This window comes from Equus caballus, chromosome 4, assembly GCF_041296265.1.
Source record: "Equus caballus isolate H_3958 breed thoroughbred chromosome 4, TB-T2T, whole genome shotgun sequence".
NCBI classification, from domain to species: Eukaryota; Metazoa; Chordata; class Mammalia; order Perissodactyla; family Equidae; genus Equus; species Equus caballus.
Window position 1 is genome coordinate 50861077 of NC_091687.1, and position 19777 is coordinate 50880853.

Below are 19777 nucleotides of genomic sequence, written 5' to 3' on the forward strand. Positions count from 1 at the left end.
AATATGTTTAGTAGCTTAGATATGGGGAAAAGGAAAGAAATATGGATTAAGAGACAAAAGATTAAAATTCAAGTCCTGAATTTACTCCTAATAAAGCTGCATGACTTTAGCTAAGCCATCGTGTGTCTAAGTTTATATAAAATAAAGGGTTGGGTCAGATGTTATCGAAAATCCATTATGGTCCCAAGTTCTTTGATTCTGAATATAGAAGTTTACTCACGTAACCAGAGGTCAGTTCATGGGGAAGCCAATGAAGTTTCAAGCTGAGGGCCTTCACTTGCAAGAGTCCCTTCTGAGCCTCTCTACCTAACTTTGTACATGCTATTTAATTTTCTTTCTCTTTCAGAAGGTTCCCCAAATTTTATAAGTTTTAGATGCCATAAACCTGGGCCTAACCTTGCATATAACATATATCGGTTCTACAGGAATGTATAAATATATGTGATTAAGTTAACTCTATCTTCTGTATGCGTTATTAAAGCTTTTTAAACAACACATACAAAAATAAATTTATAAAATATATATTATGTGTGCTCTTTAATATAAGAATATGTCCTCCTTTTCACCACTTTTAGTAACCACGACTTCTGAACAAGTAATAAAGAACATTTAAATGAACTGGAATTTAAAAACCCTTATCTCTTCTTAACTATCTGTCTATAGACTTTTGTGCTATGAGAGATAATTACCACTATTTACTTGGCCCAGATGTCATTCTTTCTTATCTGGAATGTTCCATTTTTAAAGTCTATCTGATTTTTTAAAAACGTGACTGGTAATGAATGTCAATCAAAATATGAGACACTTTTTCACAGAAGAAAGTTTCTCTCATGTGGTTTTAGTTAAAAATCTTAATGGCAATCCATAAGAGCAATAACATTTAAAAGTATGTAGGAATCAATAGCTTACAAGTTGAAAACAGTGTAAAACTCATTATCAGATGTTTTACTATATCACGCCTTGTTATATAAAGTATTATGTAGTACGCAATTCTGACCTTACAAAAGGCAGAGTTAACCTTGTTTCCTGATATCAGCACTTATGACAGGGTTGCAGTGTAGTTGATCTGCTAGGTTACCAAATAACAAGCAATCCATTTTATCCTAACTTTTTAACCAATGGTACTTTAAATTAATTTTTAATGTTATTTTGATTTATTGCCATGCATAAGGTCCCTCAAAGCAGCTGGGGCTGGAAGGAACAGTGTTAATGACTCTGCCATCAGCTCAACAGCTGCTTAGAGGCGAGCATTTTGTTGTACCAATGTTGACACCCTGCCACAAAATACTTTTACTGACTGCTGCCCAGCTGGAGTGTGGCTGTAAAAACAGCTGGCTGGCTCTGGAGGCAGCTAGATGAAAACATATAGGCAAAACTCTATTATATATAAGTGTGACTAAATGCAGTCTTTCCTCCCCAGGGTGGGGAGAAAGAGAGGAAGAGAGGAAATGCAAGCAATTCTGAGAAACCCACTATTCAAAGTTGAAGGAACATCTGATAAAAGTACTCTAACATAATACAAAATAAGCATAATCCTGGAAAACTAGACATTTGACATCAAAGACAGGCTTTGATGGATAATTTCACTAATACTCATGTATCTATTGAACTGGCTGATTTGTTGTTTCCTGTTCTACTTACTCTGGAATATTTTTCACAAATTCTATTTACTAACCTGTGATAGTTAAAGTATACTGATTTAAAATTCATAATAAATTAATGAATTATAATTAGGCTAAAAACCAAAACCCCTACTACATTTCCAAAGGCCCAACTTGTGATCTAAAAAAAAGCACTGAACAGCAATTTAGAAAAAAAATACATATATGAGAATATAATTGGGTTTTCGCCAGCTCTGAATACTATTTATTCCACCCCAGAGTAAATAAAATTAACATCTAGCTCTTGAAATTGAGACACTTGGCTAGCATTGTTTAAATCCAGTCTATCTTTAAAATCGGTGTCCTTTACACAGTCCAGAGAAGCCTGAAAAATTATGGCTAAGAGGAGTTTATTCCCCTAAAGTAACTAAAGTCATGTTATCCTAAAGTGATATCAGTTAATTTATGACTATCAGAGTGGGTCAGACTCTAATCAAATTGTAGAAACATTTCCAAAGTGATTATTCAATCAAATGACTAACATGGTTAATTAGGAGCCATAAACATTGCTCTGAAGTTCATCAAAGTAATGACTTGCCCAGAAAAATTACTGCTAATTAAATTGCCTGCTGCTTTCATTTCTACCTTATCTAATAAAAAATCCAACCAATGAAGTTTGGCATTACATTGTAACTTTTGCTAAATGCTCAACTGAGATCCAAACTAGCTAAGCGGTGACTTCAAAGGCAAAGGTTTTGTGGCAGGGAATGGAGGCACTGCGTATGTATTCACTTAGGTTTTTTCATGGAATAAAACTTGCAAAATTCAGCAACAATGATAAGATGTAATTGAACCTATGCACAAATGTTAAGATGACAGCATATTTGCACTGTCCTCTTACACGTCCACAGATTATAATCTTAGGATCATTCATACAGCATGGTGATTACAAACATGCACCATGTCATCTAATTGACCTGGTTTGCATCTCATTTCTGATATTTTGTGGGAGTATGGTATTTTGTTAGTTATTTAACATCCCTAACTCTCAATCTGCCCATGTGTAAAATGGGAATAATAATGGTGATATCCTTCAGAGGACAGTTGGGAGGACCATATGGGGTAAGTTATAGGCAACATTTTGCCCAGTATCCACAAACAGTGAGGATTCAATATATGGTGCTTATTATTAATAACAATCCATTTTTAAGTGAACCTCACAAGTATTTAAACTGAGTGAACCCCAGTACTTAAAACTAGAAATAATTATGTATTGAAATTATTTTTGTATCTTAATTTGCTATTCTTAAATCATGTATCTATTAAGATGGTTGATTTGTTGCTTATTAATGTAATTATTTAGTAATATTCTTCACAAATTTATCTATTAACCTATGATATTTAAAATATATTGACTTATAATTCATTATAACTTTATGACAAGTTTTAAGTGAGAATCTCCGATACATTTTCAAAACATTTGGAGGTACCTCTTTCGAGCTTCTTTTTATTGTATTAATTATTAGCCCCTGATATTTGGTGCTAAGTGACTTTGGTCTAAAAAGTTTTGCCTTTAATCTGTAAATTGAATTACGTAAATTTAATTTAGGACAAAGGATTTTTTACTATTTTGAAACATGGACCAAAGAGCCCTACAACATGACATTAGTACTGGGTCAGATCAGCTCGCAGAAACTAGACTGCCTATAATTTGTCACAGATGGGTCCACGGTGATGAAAGCTGATCTAATATGCTGCAAAAATTCAAAGCAGCAAAGCACAGTTGTCATTTTAATGCACTGGTCAATGTAGGGGGAGTTAGTAAACTACAACCCAAACTACCCGATTTGATTAGTCTTTACCTTTAGTAACACTGGTAAAATTCCCTTTAAATTATGATACACAGGTATGAACATAAACTTGGCTTCTCTGCCTCTTGACTTGCATTTTAAAGCTGTACTAGGAAACAGAATATAGATTTGGGAAGCCTTACCAAAGGTGGGACCACACAGTGCGGTTTTGAATTTGCACATAGAACACTGCTAGGTACTGCCCTGATTTGCATATTTGCTGCCCAGCAGTACAGAATGAAGGTTTCCCTTCAGGGCATGGTTTGCCTAAAGTTTCAGAAGCTACATCAGGCCCAATCAGAAAATATTTGCCACAACTGTCTGAGACATCCTTATAATTTGTTGAAATTGTTATCAAATAGTGTGCAAACCTGCAAACACTTCAGATTGTGAACTCTGAATACAGAAGAAAAAAACACCTCTCTTTAATTTGATGCTTCTGGTTAAATTCTTATAGCAATAATCAACGTAACTTAATTAAGCATTCAAGCCTCTGAGAGTAAATGAGAAATCCCAGTAAAACAAGTTTAAGTTCAATAATGTATTTTAATGTGATTTTGCCTTCATATGAGTATGCAATGTGAATATGGATTGAATACACACTTGACTAACTTCTGGAGGAGGTGCTGTGACAAAATCAAGTCCACCTAAATTTGTGTATTGTATATTGATAATGGTGGAAAACTCAGCACATTAAACGTCCAGAGCCAAAATCTGTGTGTGGACATACATCCAAAATTATCAGATACTTGGTGAAAAATGCATGTGTGTATATGTAAATCAATGTATACATAAGAGTTTAAGCAAGTGTTTCAGAAGCACGTATCTGTTATCTAAAGAAAAACTGAGCTGTATCAAGAACTAATGACATCAAACTCATTCAAGAAAGATGAGCATTATGACTGATTTTGCCCAAGTTTTATCCGTCTTAAGCTTCATGCTTGACTGTTTTGTTTGTTTCTTCTCATTTCCTGGCAAATTTGCAGTTTAATGCTTAAAATCCAAAGGTTTTCTAGAGTGCATAAATAATATGAGCTTTATGAAGATGTATTTAAATACAAATGCATTCACATACATCCTAGTGTGCATCCTCTGACTCTGCATTTCCACTTGCCACATGAATAGATTTTGTGTAGCTAATGGAGAAAACTATATTTTATAAAGTTTTCTGAAAAGGATGCTAATGGAAGAAAATGTTTTTATGCCCATATGACCTATTATAGAACAAACCTAAAAGTAATTAACCCTAAAATAAGGCCCAGTATTAGTATGTCTGAATTCACCTGAGAAAGAAAGCAAGTGTGATGGCAAAAAAGTCATTTTAGGAGACCCATTTGTTGTCAGTCACAAAAGCTCTATGTGAATTTAACATCTTGGTGACTGAACCTCATGTGAAGAAGGCAGAAAAGTTAGACTTGGCTGAAACTTAAGAAGAGCCTGATGAATTTAGTATTACCTCATTCACACTCAGACGAGATCTTTCTGATTCGCATTTTTAGAAAACTGTGAATATAAATAACGTAAAATCTGCAGAGATATCTCTTCCATCACAGCTCAGATGTACTGAATCTACTGTGGATAGACTTTGAGGACAGAGAGAGAACCATGTTAGTGTTTATATGCCTAGCATAGTGTTTGCAAAATCCTAAAAAAGAAAAAAAGTAATGCAGTTATCTGCATTCAGATGCTTTTAAAACTTACAGGTTACAGAAGGTGAGAAAAACAGGACCGAATTTTACCTACAAAACCACAAACTTCTCTTGTAAGCACTAGGTTTTTGGGGAACAGTAGCCTACACAAATAATGACCAGATTCAAACAGGATTAGCTTATATGATCTAGTCGGCTCACAAGTTTACAAGTTTTACAAGCCTGTGAAGGTTTTATTAAGTTAGAGTTCAAAATAAAGTTGAAGTGATGGGAGATATAAGCACAACTGTAACTTTGACTATTGATTAGATATTATTGTACTCTGACAATTAACAGAAGTTTAAAAGAAAATATGAGAAAAGATGTCTTTTGCTGCCAAAACAGGCCACAAAAAAATTCTGAAAAGGTGGAAGATTTAAGGTTGAACTTCAACCCTCAATTGTTCCCCTTCTGGAACCTACATGATTTGAAACAAATACATCACAGATTGCTTTGTCCTCTCACTTTCATCCCTCCTTGGATCCCCACAATATTCAGACGATTTATCTTGCTTGCTGTGAACATGAATAATACCAGTAAGAATTTCAGTACTTTTGTGTTTCACAGTCAGAAAACAGTGTGACAGGGTAGTATCTTGTTGGCCTTGCACAATACAATTGTATTAACATAAGAACTTCTCCCTTCTTTATCTTATCCTCTAGCTCCAAAAAATGTATTTGTAAATATAAGAAACAATTACGGCATCTTATTCAAGGACTAGCGATCTTTGAGGAAATCTCCAGAAGTAAGATAAAATCCTTTATTACTGCCTGGACCCCAATACTGTTTGGATAACTTTACAAACGTAATCATATTTAATCCTTACAAAAATACAAATGGATGGGAATTATTTGTCCCTTTTTATAAATGAGGAAACTGAGGACAAAAAAGAGATAACAAATCATGCTCAATATGACATAGATAGTAAACAGATTTCAGGTCTAGGATTCAGTATAATATTTCCAGTGTCATACAAAGTGGGTGGTTTTCTTTCTTAATGCTAAGGATAACAAAAACATGTGGATGAAGCAGTGAACTGTGGGGGCCCACACACTGAAAGAAGGGTCACCAGAATGGAGAGTTCAAAGAGGCTTTTCTAAACTGAAGAGAATAGTAAATAAATCACAATGACACATGCTTGTCATTCGTTTGGATGTGTTTTGTTTTTCACATGTATTTTTGAATATCTATCCTTGTAAAGTTTTCCAGACTGTATTGGAAACAATTAACTGGAAAATTCACACACAGACATAGGCTAAAAACAATCATCATCTACTTAATCTGACAAAAATTCCTTGAAAAGATTTCAGTTGTTATTCATATGTTAGGTAAAAATATTTTATGAAATAAAAAGTCTCTCTTTTTCTCTAAACTATTAGTTAACTCACTTAAGTATAGAAATCCTTCAAGTGCAAAAAAATTCCATAACAATCTTCTAAACCTAAAAACACATACTCAATTATATATATATACGCATATATATCTTTTTAAAAGTAAATAATATTTATCTTCCCTTTCTTCTTCACATTCATGAAACACACACACACACAGGGAATGACCAAAATATGCCTGCTTAAACTGTCTCATTTAATTTCAAATGTCAGTTGCGCATGTAAAAACAGTTGTATGTTCATTTCATCCACTCCCAATAAGTAGTTCTCAGCCCAAGCATCCTGGTTGCCTTCCTTAAAAAGAAACTAAGAATCCCACACTATAACAAGACGCTCCCCTCCCCCTTCTAATTCTCTTTTTTCATGCTAGTACAACTCACAAGCAGCTTATCCCTCCCCTCCCCCTTTCCTGCCTGTAAAATCCAAGTTAGACAAACACTGTGTGGCTAAAATGACATATTTGAATGGAATTCAGACCCACCAGTTCCTGTTTATGTTTCTGATTTGAGAATGTTGTCTTCTCATTCACTATACATTAGGAACACTGCAAGGCCATAAATAGTGTCGGGTTACATGCAGGCAGGACCAATGAGCATTAATCATTACTTCCAGTCAACTGGCAAAAGCAGCAGCTGATGGAACACTACACCCTTCAGCTCTGTATAAATGGACATTCCAGAGAGTAAGAGTGTGTATGTGTGTGTGTGTGTGTGTGTGTGTGTTTCCTTTCAGTCTCCATTTTATGAATGAAACTCCAGGCTCTATAGAGTCCATTCATGGAAGAGAAATGCTTACAGGGCTCTGCCCCTAGGGATCAATCAGTCATGGGCAAAACTGATATGATTGGTTTAAGACAGCCTTCAGCCTTCCATTACTGACTTAAAATGCAGTCCCTGTCCATTTGACCTGTGTTAATGCATAAAGAGTAAATCCAGATCGTGGTCTCAATTCTCAAATCAAATCACTAGCCAATGCCACTTACTGTAACTGTAGATTTAGAGCATATTTAAGTATTTCTTAGAAAAACTGATATAGTGGTCCAGAGTACTGTTTTGGGAGATTTGCTATTTTAGCTCAGAAACGAATGAGGAAAACTCATATGAGATATGCTAGTGATAAGAAGCAAAGTCAAATTGAGAGGCCAATCCATGACCTCTGTTATAATGACAAAATCAATTAGGAAGACATCACTGTGACTTTTTCAATTGAAGGACCTAAAAATCAGAGATTAAGTGATCTACTAGTCCACAAATCACTGGCTGAGTAAAAGAAAATTATCTTTGGACATTAGAGAAACAGATAAGATGTTAACATTTTCTGAAGGATCAATAGCTCATTCCCTTAAATTCCCAAGCGATCCTCCAGTTGAATTTCTTGAAGCAATGGTTTAAAAGTTGAGAGGGAAAAAATGAACTGCCATGTTTCAGGAGAAAATGTGGCCACAAGAAAATGATGCTTAGTAATGGAACAGGGCCAAGGCTGGGCCTTTGGGAGTGTTAAATATCAGGTACAAAAAGCCAAAGTTCATGGGACCATAATCATCACTGCACTGGAAATTACTAAAGATGGTAATAGTGAAAAATATCTAGAGATTTTAGGAGGAGAGAAAAAAACTATGTATGAGCAATAATGGGAATGATTTGTGAAGAGTCAGTCCCATACTGAACACTATTAAACATATAATAGGTTTTATCAGCCATCTGTAACTTGCTCCTTGACTCCAGAGAGAAGAAAACACTTCTCTCTTCCAATGCCTTGAAGCCAGAGGGGAAAATAGTTGCAGTCAACAATCCCTGTATACATCTCTAAAAGACTGCTCAGGGGATCTTTACCATGTCTGTAGAAGAAGGAAAGAGGAGAAATGCGAAAAAGTGCCTGGTCTTTGGTTTTAAATTTATAAAGGATTGTTTACTATGGCATTATGACAATTTAACATTTATCTTCCAATGTCTAATATCTGGTAAAGAAAATGGTGGAGAATAAAGTTCTGAGTTAAAAATAAAAAAACACCATATTTTGGAGTTCAAAGTTGAATACTTGACACAGCCATGTGGGGAGATGATAAGGATTCCTATAATCTTCCATCCAGAGAAAACATGGACCAGAGCAAGACCACTGGAGTGAACACGCATGAAATTATTAATTTCAAATAACATTTTTTCAAGGCTTTAAAAAAATTCAGTATTCTTTTAGGAAATGCTTTTTAAGGTGGTCCACAGATACGTAAATAAAAATGAGGAGATGAACCTGAACATTTTCTAACGTAATACTTCATATTTTTAAAAAATATGATTTTTGATCATGGAGACTTCCTTTTTGGAAATGATGACTCTTGCTAGTTTATGGCCAGAACTGGATATTCGAAGTAAATATCAGTAGTCTTGTCTTCTACTCTCTCTGTTCTAGACAATTTTAATTAGCATTTTTCAACAGTTTATTTTTGTAATCACTGAATTCCTTGTGTTTCTTGAACAATATTTTTGGTTGTTTACCTATGTGTAACTCAATTGTTCAGAAAGGATGTAAGGAAATTTAGTAGAAAATATGTATTTCTCTGAAATAGATATCTTCTAAGTAAATAATAAGAAATCATTTTAAAAAATAATATACTCTGATGATAGCATTTCTAAGACATTATTATAGTCATAATAGTAACAATCATATAGTAATAGTTTAGAGATGGACTACTAAGTAATTTTCTCCTTCTGAATTTGGTTGTTTTTTTTTAATTTTGTGCAAGTTGTGTCAGTTGATTGAGGCCCTATCAAATCATCTCCAAACACATAAAGCGCTATTTATGTTTCTGTGTGGCTGCAGAAAATATTGTTCTTCTTGCTCTGCTGTCCACTGATTTCATCTTATAACTTTTACTTTACAGCCATATTATATGCTCTGTAAGGGGAATCCCAATCAGTGCTTACTAGAAGCAGCACCGGGAATTACTTCACTACTTACCCTAATATATGATTAAGACGAGGACCCACCAACACAGCAAAACACACAACAACACTCACAACATAAAAATCTTCCTGTCTTACCACTTCAGAAACCCAAGAGTAGCTAACTTTCTTGATTAAAGTGCCTGGGCTTCTGTGAGTACCAGATATATTTGTCAGCTCTGACGGAGGAAAGTTCAACATATTCCTAGTTTTAACATATTCAACATGAGGTAAATATTTTTTCAGTACCTATTTCATTTCTCTGCCTGCATATAATTTTTCTACATCCTAAGGACAGATAGCACTTTCTAAATTTAAAGATTTGTCTATCGGCCTTCTTCAAAGTCCCAAGGTGATGAAGAAGTATATGAGGAACGTGGGAGAGATTTCTCAGAGGAGAATGGATGGATTTAAAAATGGAGGGCTCTTATTCTCCCAAAGGGAAACTTTCCTTACATTACATATTGCAGTCCCTCATAAGCTTTCTGGGAAAAATCAGATTTGGCTGACAAAGGGCTGTTCTAGTTAAATTTTAAAACCTATTGAGCTATCAAGAGTTTTAACAAAGAAAGAGTGAAGTCCAATAAGAAGGCTCAGACAAACTGAAAGTTCATATACTCAAAGAATTTTAGAGCTGCTTGGGCCATTAATTTGCTCCTTTTCCTGCTAATCATTATTCAGTTTTTTCCAGAGGAACTCTTAGGGAAAGTCTCTTCCTTGACAATCTCAACTCTTGGCAATGTTTATGGTATATATATTTTTAAAGGAAACAGGATGCATTTTAATCCTAAATATCACGTGAAGTCCTATATTTTCCTATCGCACAACAGCGAGCATCTAACAATTAGAATAAAACTGGTGGACCACTTAGTGTGAAATGTACACCCCCAAATTAGGATGACCACACTTTAGGTCTTAGAGTAGATGCTGTCATTGTTCTAGATCGTGCAGAGCTTTTAAAAACCATAGAAACATACTTAGTCCAAACATTAGAGAAAAGGATCAATAATATATGTAAAAAACTGTGCATTAAAGTACTTATTTTGGACAATTGATTAGAAAGACAGACTGTAAACTATGCTGTAAACTAAGAATAAGAAAACCTTGGTTCTAGTTTTGGCTGTTTTACAAAATATCTAACTGATGGTAAGTGAACTTGGATAAGGCTCAGACATTTTTATCTGTACAACTGAGGGGTAGAGAAGGAATGTGAACCAGGTGATCCAGAAGAGCTTTCACGAGTTTTAAGATACATAGTTCTACGAAACAACTATTTGTACCAACTTCCCAATTTAAAATAGTGCTAACATTTGCCACCACATAAATGTTACGCGCCTTCAAGTTGAAACAAGGCCTCATCAGTACTAGCAGGAAAGGCCCCAGAAAATACAATTCAAAAATACAACAACATTTTCTTCAGGACACACGTGATGTCAGCTTTCTCCTCTACCCTCTACTTTTACTACTTCCTCTTCTGAAGCTCAAGGTATGCACTTTCCCCCATTTTCTCAGTTCAGCAACCTTCATCACATCCCTGAAAGTTCTCCTTTCCCACTCATTATTTCCAGCTCTTAGATTAAACTTCACCACATGGCTGGGAGGCAACTTTGAAACTCATTAGAGTAATAGAAGGGGCCTCCAAGACTAAAAACACCTCATTAACGTGTTGTCCTTCCAATCAACTCCTAGGTTAAGATTTTAATGCACTCCAACTTGAAAGGAGCACAGCACCAACAGTGGGTGGGACTATAAGCACTGTGCAGGGAGGAACCTGAAACCCACAAGGAGCACATTAATTCTCCTCCCACCTCTAAGGCAGCCCTGGACGCAAACTAACGCAAAGTCAGGTAGGTTTGCAACGAATGAGAATATAATGTCATCCTTTATTTAGCATTCTTTTCACTTATAGGACTGCTGTGATTAATTTGGACACTTCTCTTCTTAAACTCTAAATGGGTTATTTTAAAACGCACTTATTCTGTCTGCTCAGGAAAGTAGTGCGTAAGCATTGTTAAAATACAAGGCACTTTATAGACAAAATAGAAATTGCCTATAATATCACCACCCACAGATAGCCACGGCATTTCTGTACTGGGTCTTATTTTGAATCACTTATGCTTTACATATATATATATTCAATAGTCTCATTTCATTAAACATTTTTTAAAAATCTGACCTCTAATGGCTGTAATAATATTTCTGTTATAGATAGCCATACCTATTTTACCATTCAATTACTATATATTTGTAACATTTCTCTTTCTCAAACATTCATTGTGTCTTTCATTCCTTAAGATAATTTCCTGAGTGTGAAATTACCTGATCAAAGCGTATGAACGTTGCATGCTAGTATTTTCTTGAGTCAAACTTTAGTTTCATGGGCCTACCTCCTCCTAAAAATACTACCCTAAACTATCAAAAATAAATTAAAAATGAAACAAAACACCAACCAATCAAAGAACACATACAACTCTAATAAAATATGCTGTTGTGAATATCTAAAATATTTGCCTTATTGGGCATTCTGAGCCTGGAAAACCCCATATGCAAGCATGAAAACGACAAAATAACCATGATTCTATGAAAAGGGGGCAGTGCATAAGGCACTCCAAATGAAGCACTCAATCCTTTTTATATAGTCACTTCGCCATAGGGGCAAGAAAGAGAAAATCGTGTTGGATTCAGGAAAAACCAACCAACCAACAAAAAACATGCAAACTGCTTTGTGCAGCACTATTAGGCTAGAGAAGAAAAGGAAAACAACAATAATCAATGTAATTGGACTGTTTAGAATTTAATATCATAATATAATCACTATCACACTGTACTGGTTCACCAAATTAGCCCTAAATGTCATTTTTTTATCACTTTGGTGTCTTCTGATTCAAGTTTTTTTCTCTTCTCCTGAATAAAAATTTCTACTCTACTAACATACTATTTTGCATTTTTTTAGCTTAAATACCCAGCAGTTGAAATTGCATTCCTGTAATTATAATTACAACTAATAGACCTTCCATTTCCCATGTCATAATTAACGTCAGGCTTTATTAGAGCATAATCATGCTGCCTTTTCACTTACAAAGCTTCTTTTATTTTCACAACATTTACGTTATATTGAATTAAACAATAAAAAGTTCTAGAGGCCTTCTGAAAGGACAACCTTTGGATCATAGATGCTAAGAAAACTGACTATGACCCTTTTTGCGCATTGTTTTTAAATTACATAAAATATTTTCTAGTGTGTTATTGTTCAATATCAACAAGTGTACCAAGAAATCAATGATTCAGTGATAAGTACATTAGATTTCCTAAAAAGGTTATTTAATGTACTCTCAGCAAGGATGAAAGAACTAACGACAACAAAACAAAACACCTGGAGATCAGACTTGTTGACTGCAGTGTATGACATATACAGACATGTCAACTTAATTGCAGCAATTTGGTGGCCAGTAAAATACATTTTGATATGCACAGATTAATTTTTCATAGGCCCTGGTTACACTGTTGCTTCAGTTCTTTTAGACCACATTCAGAAGACACAACTTTACCATTTATTCAAGCAAAACAGAACTGAATCCTATTGGCAATACTGAAACTGGAATTCAAAGGTATCATACAACTTCGGCCATTTGAAATATAATTTAGAAGGGAGAAAGTAACATAAATTAATAGCTTCTCAAATATTAAACAAGTGTTCCACAAATCATTTGCAAGGTATATGGTACACTTATAAAAGAGATGCCCTACATACCTTTAAAATATACTGAACTGTAATGGACTGAATGATTGTGCCCCCCAAAATTCATTTTTGAAGCCCTAATGACCAATGTGGTATTTGGAGATGAGCCCTTTGAGAGGTAATTAGGATTAGATTAGGTCATAAGGGTGGGGCCCCCATGGTGGGATTCCTCCTTTCCTCTCTTTCTTTCTACTGCGTGAGGACATTGACAAAGTGGCCATGTGCAAGCCAGGAAGAGGGCCCCCACCAGAAAGTGAATCTGCTGCCACCTTGATCTTGAACTTCCCAGCCTTCGGAATGGTGAGAAATAAATGTCTGTGGTTTAAGCTTCCTAGCCAATGGTATTTTATTATAGCAGCCTGAGCTAAGACATGAGCTATGCTTTTTAGGTTATAAGTGACTGAATCTGTGCTTTTGAGGGTTGGACAGTAACTGACTCTGAAGTTTATATTCTGTATGGCTCACAAATAATGCAATTAAATTACAGCACCAGCTCCTATTTTTTGCCCTCATTGGATTATTTAAATCTCCTTCTTATTTGGTTCACATCTTCTCAAGAAGAGTTACATATCCTCAACACTATGTCACATATAATTTTATACACAATATAAATATGAGGAGAAAATATGTATGTATGTGCATATGTATTTGTGTATATACCAAAGAATCAAGAAAATGGTTTCAATGTTAATCTTACTGGGATTATACGTATAAAAACATTTCTAGAACACACAAAGGAACTTTAAATGCTATGCTCTACAATCCGGTTGAACCAATTATTTGGGCTATTTTATATGATTTCCATGTGAAGTTTCTTGAAATCATGGTGAATTAGAAAAACATCAATTTAAATTGATGCATCAAATTAAAATGTGGTTTAGAGAATAAGGATAACATCAGTTAGCAGGATTTGAAATTTACAGAGAAAAATGAATCTGGTTTATAATAAAGTCCATTGTATTGCAAGATTCTTAATTATTGATGTAAATTATGGGCAAACATAAAAGGTTCTAAACTGAAACCACTATGGCACATTTCAAGATAGTCTCCAAACTACAGGGCCTGGGGCAATCATCCAAATAAAGGCCTTCACCTCATATGTTTAAATTATTAAAATTAAAACCCAGTCAAACAAACTGATAAATAAATATATTCTCTCCTCCCAATCTTTGAATATATACCATCATAGCAACCTGGAATGTCAGATCAAATCTAGAATTTGGGGAAATCTCTAAGATTTGCACTGGAATAGGATAGCATGGAGCCAGTTTCCAGTCTTCAGACCCCAGCCCACCCCACTTCCTGCCTCTCTTCCTATTCCTTGACCCCACATTGTGCCACACCATGGGCACCTCACACACAGGCATATGGGCGCATCCAAGCTCCATCCTCATCCTCCCACAAACAGCTGTCCCTTGGCCACCTCCTAGGACCTAGGGGCATCCACAGGAGCAGTCTGCTCCGCCTTCAGAAAACTGCGCTTGGGATAAACATGCTCAGGTTCTGGAAGTGGACTCAGGGCCAACTGAGCAGGGAATTCATGGGTCCTGGGTAGCTGGTACTCTTTCTAGAAGTGGAGGCGTGGCCTCTGAGTGGGCAATTCCTCTCAGTCCTCTAACCTTCTTGCCAAACGAGGAAAGGAGGCCAGAGGGAGACTCTCTGCAGTAGGGCTCCCTCTTGGTGAGCATTAAGGGCAGTTCATATCAAAGCAGGTAATTTTATGCAAGTTGAAAATTCAAGACCTAGAGACAATTTTCTTTCCTCAAGTAGAACTGATAGAAAAACTCAGCAGAGTTATTTCAAGAGAAGCAATGGTTCCTTCATAAAGAACATCCATAACTTTGCATCCCAAAAGGAAATTACGTTGTTTTCAAATACTTCCAAGTCCACAACAATCTACTGACCAATTACAATAATAATATTAATATTTCGCAAGTACACAATGCCCTTCTTATAAGCATTAGCTTTTATTTCATACATTTTTCAAAATTCCTGAGATGTTTGAAAAGCAGATGTCCTGATTTTGATATTATAATAGGAGAAACTGGGCACAGATGAGTTAAAGTAATTCTTCTAAGGTCTCAAGGTCAAATGCTGGCAAAGTTGGTGGTAACATTTGCGATAGATTTAAGCGCTCCTTACTTTCAGGAAACCTCTCTTCTCCGTCTTGATATACTACTTCGTGGGGCCTTTCTGGCTCAGTGAGACTAAAGTTAATCTCCATGAATAAACCATAAATCTTTATTTTTGCTATTCCTCTCCTAATACGTAAGAATCTATATTTTTGGACAATTGAAATCTTGCCACCAATGAAAGAAAAAATAAACAGTTCTAAGCAATGTGACCTAGTACAGAAAAATATTGCTTTCTGTAAAATTGTTATTAAATTATTAAATAGCGCTGCTGTAGCAAAATGGAAAGAAAGCTCAGAATCAAGAAAAGAATGACAATGTTACTCTCTGAGGCTGAGAGTGTGCTTAATCTTACAAATTGCACTTTTTTGGACTGGTTTCATTTATAGACACTATTTCAACTATCAGCTCATGCCAAAATGGTTTGATACTCCAACCCTCCATAGACAGGGGAAAAATTCAAAGAAGGGATAAAATCGGAAAGATTCCACAAAAAATGGTCAGGAGCCACCCAGTCTGGCGCCAACACTAATCAAAGTGTCAAGCAAGTAAAAAGATGTCTTGATTGTAACATAAAGCGTGGGCCTACCTGAATCATATGCAAAATCTCTGGGTTCCTGTTTAATCATCAGAGGAGGGGGGAAGCTTTGGCTGGCTGCACCACCAACCATGGTGTTGTGTTCATACACTGGGTCGTGGTACTCCTGCTTAAAGCCTTGAGGTGGGAAGGGGATGTTTGGCTCAGACATCTGCCGTTGGTACATAGGACGTCCTTCCCTTGGCATTGTCGGCAAAGGAGGAAAGGAATTACAGGGTTCAGAAAGCTGGCGGCGAAATCTAGGAAATAAGAGAGCATGTTTCAAATAAAATGGTAACAAGGAATACTCTTTAAAATACTGGCATGATTTTTAACTACTTAGGTAATGAACATGATACTAACCGACCTGAAGTGTGAATCTTTACCAAAAACCAAATTTCTCCTTCCTGGGTAAGTAGCACTGTGCTTTTTAATCATAATTTGACTTGTGTTCCCTCACTAGTCTCTTGCAGCACCATTTCAGCACATTGCAATAAGTTAAAGATGTGCTTCGAGTAGTGATAGGAGAGCAGTGCACTATTTTGAGAAAATATGTATCCTGACAGTTAAAATGCCCAATTCTAAATCAGTTGGATCGTTTTCCATATTTCTATATTAAGAGGGTCTCAAATAATCATATACAAGAAAAAAACAGGAAAAACAGAAAGAATCTAATCTTAAACTACATCCCCTTTTATTCTGTTACCAAACTAATCAACAAACAAACAAATCAACCAAATAAAAGGGAAGGTTTTCCTTCCCTTACCAGCAGTTACTGAGGAAGCAAGAGAGAAATGACTCTCTTCTCAAATGGGGAGGATTCAAATCTTCAACAGTGTCCTAAATCACATGGTATTCTAGTGAGAAATGAAACTGGGAAACATTACAGAGACTGAAATCCAAGCTGGCTTTTAAAAGACCTTTTTTTTTTTTTTTTTTAAAGATTTTATTTTTCCTTTTTCTCCCCAAAGCTCCCCAGTACATAGTTGTATATTCTTCGTTGTGGGTCCTTCTAGTTGTGGCATGTGGGACGCTGCCCCAGCGTGGCCCGATGAGCAGTGCCATGTCCGCACCCAGGATTCGAATCAACGCAACACTGGGCCGCCTACAGCGGAGTGCGCGAACCCAACCACTCGGCCACGGGGCCAGCCCCTTAAAAGACCACCTTTTTATTGTCAAATAGCAACACAGAACAGATTGGCTTCCAATAACTCCAAACAAAATATCAGGATGATAAAAACAAGCATATAATACGCAGCAGGCCTGCAAAGATGAAAATAATGTGTATGTGTTGCATTGATTTGGGACAAGGCACGCTGTAGGTAATGAGGAAGTTCTGAGGCCTTGGCAGAAGGCTGAGAGTGAGTCTCTGTGTTCCTTCCTTCTTGGTTATACTGTGTAATGATTGGCTACTCACATAATCGTTTGGTTCTGTGTTTCTCATCCATAATATCATTGACCCACCACAAAGATGTAGATTAATTAAAGATTTAAAAGTGGTCTAAAAATGCCCCAAGAGTGCTTCAAAATAACCTATCCAACATTTCTATGAGCAAATATAAGCCTGTTAACTCCCCTCACCAACACTAAAAGCATTCCTGAGACTTTAATTTGGAAAGTTAACATTTAATTTTGGTAATGTTAAATAAAAATAAGGTAAAAGCTAAAGAAAGGCAAAGCAATTGCTTAAGCATTTCTAAGAACACTCCATACTGTGATTTAACTCTAGCCTCACCAGCTACCATGGAAAGCAATGAAATTTCACCTACACCTGCAGAAAACAAACTTAGAGACTCAGATATCGCAAAACAGTTAGGCTGACTGGCACTGCATTCATTTCCCTTCTCTTGCTTATTTCATTAGCCAAAAAAAGAAACAGAAATTATCATTAAGAACTGTCAAGGAGTGAATCAGAAAATTGTAACTTGAAGTTATAATAAGAAACCAGCTCACTTGTGAAGCCTTAAAAGGAAGTTAATAATACTTGTCCTAAAAGCTTCGTAAGGAAGCGAGCCATTTGTTTTTACGAGTTGACCTGATTCTACTCAGTACTTGCTGAGGACCACGTATATATCAAACATACATGCTTCATAGGAGGCTACAAGTGTTTGGTGCCAATCTTATCAGCCACTGACCAACCGTAAAAAGAAAGTGACTCAAGAAGCTTCTGGAAGCGGGTTAATGGGTAAGGAGAGCATGCTGATGAACTCTTGGATAAAGAAAAACAGTATATACAAGTGGCAGGAAACACTGAGAAAAAGAGACAGGGCTCCTGAACAGTGGGTTCAGGAAACCGTGCCAAAGGGCTGGCCCGAGGAGCAGAATGAGCCTCAGGAGAGGAAGCAGGGTGCAGCCCTGTTGGCCATAAAGCATTCCCAGAGTGAGGTGGGGTGCCAGGGCTGGAGGGGGCTATTTGAGGAAAGGATCTGTTCCCAGAGCAAATTTGCCATTTATAACTGAGGGACTGTCAGTTGTTGGCTAGAGCCCTCCAAGAAATCCTCCTCAGAAACATACGGCTTCAGAGATTTTCCTGGGATTGGCCAGCTGGTACTATCCTCACAACTCAGTGGGGGGCAGTGGGAAAAGACCCCGAGCTTCCCTCTTATAGTTCCGGGCCGGCTGTTCTCAGTCTCCAATGTTTGACTTCAAGTAGAGAAACTAAAATGGATTTGGCTAAAGCATTTCAAGTTAGGTCACCTCAGAACAGGCATACTGCTTGATCAGCAGTCACCTTCCATAGCTGTTTTGCACGAACGGCATACTAGGCAATCTAGAATTCTGGCACTCAATTCAAGGGTGAGAGATTCAGGTATCAAGAAATCTGGGAAGTCACAGAAGTGGACAAAATAAAACTTGCTTTCTTGTTTGTACTCTTTTTCCCTTTTAGTCCTGCACAATGTGCATCTGTTGAATGGCCCACCCTGCAATAAGATTTCTTTCATCTGTATTTACAAAACTGTTTACACAGATGCGCATACCATCACCCTCTGACAAGGTTTCAAGTCTGTGGGGTGAGGAGGGAAAGATAATAGGAAACATTTCATAACTAAAGTACAAGAGGACTTGATGGAAACAAAGGTAGAAAAGATATGATTTAGTTTTACATCGGAAAGAATGACATCTTCATCTTATCCCTTCATACCGAAAGAGAGTTACTGAAAGTGAGGTTGAGTCCCATTAAATAAACTATAAAAAGCAGATCTGAGTATTCCCTTATTTTCAGAAAGTTGCTAGTAGCACTTCTTCTGGTTTCCTCTGCTGATCTAGAGGATTCCTTTGGTTGAGTTATTTTTATAATGGTGTGTCAGAGCCAGTTTGTACTGGCTTATTGTTAAATTTTCAGGAATTTTGTGAGCTAAGTGTTAAACACATCCATTATTAACAATTGGATTATGTAAATTAATAATTTTTTAAAAATTATAACAAAGGCAACAAATACTCGAAACTCATTGCTTCCTAATTATTTTACTACATTTTACTCTAACTATGCTCTTGAGGTTATGTCTATTTCTGTATCGGTATGGCAGAAACACTAAATAATGGTGCACTACTGCACATCTCTTTCCAACTCTACATTCAGGGTTGTCACCTTGACAGCCTGGAGTGGGCCATGGGGGGGATATTTACATCACAGACTCATCAAATGCTACAGATGAAGTCTTTTGGTTTTTCTCCCACAGAACCTGTTGTTCCACATTTACAGACTTTATATAAGTACAAGGTAGAAGGGGAGGGAAGGATGCTGCAGACAATCAACGTGTGTTTTAAGTTGTATCATTAAGAACTCTAAGTCCTCCAATGTTTTATTTAAATATGAATTTATTCATCTCTAGGAGTCAAGAATTACCCACTACAGCATT

The 19777-nt window shown here is 36.3% G+C and overlaps 1 protein-coding gene across 6 annotated transcripts in view; it reads right to left on the minus strand.

Moving 5' to 3' along the window:
- The window catches only part of ETV1 (ETS variant transcription factor 1), a 90340-nt gene that overhangs the window by 18761 nt on the left and 51802 nt on the right, over positions 1–19777 (minus strand). For all 6 annotated transcript variants that reach the window (XM_003364807.5, XM_005609238.4, XM_014739179.3 and 3 more), the window contains one exon: positions 15930–16177. In XM_003364807.5, coding sequence (XP_003364855.2) covers positions 15930–16177 — 248 coding nt within the window. The remainder of the gene's footprint in view (positions 1–15929; positions 16178–19777) is intronic.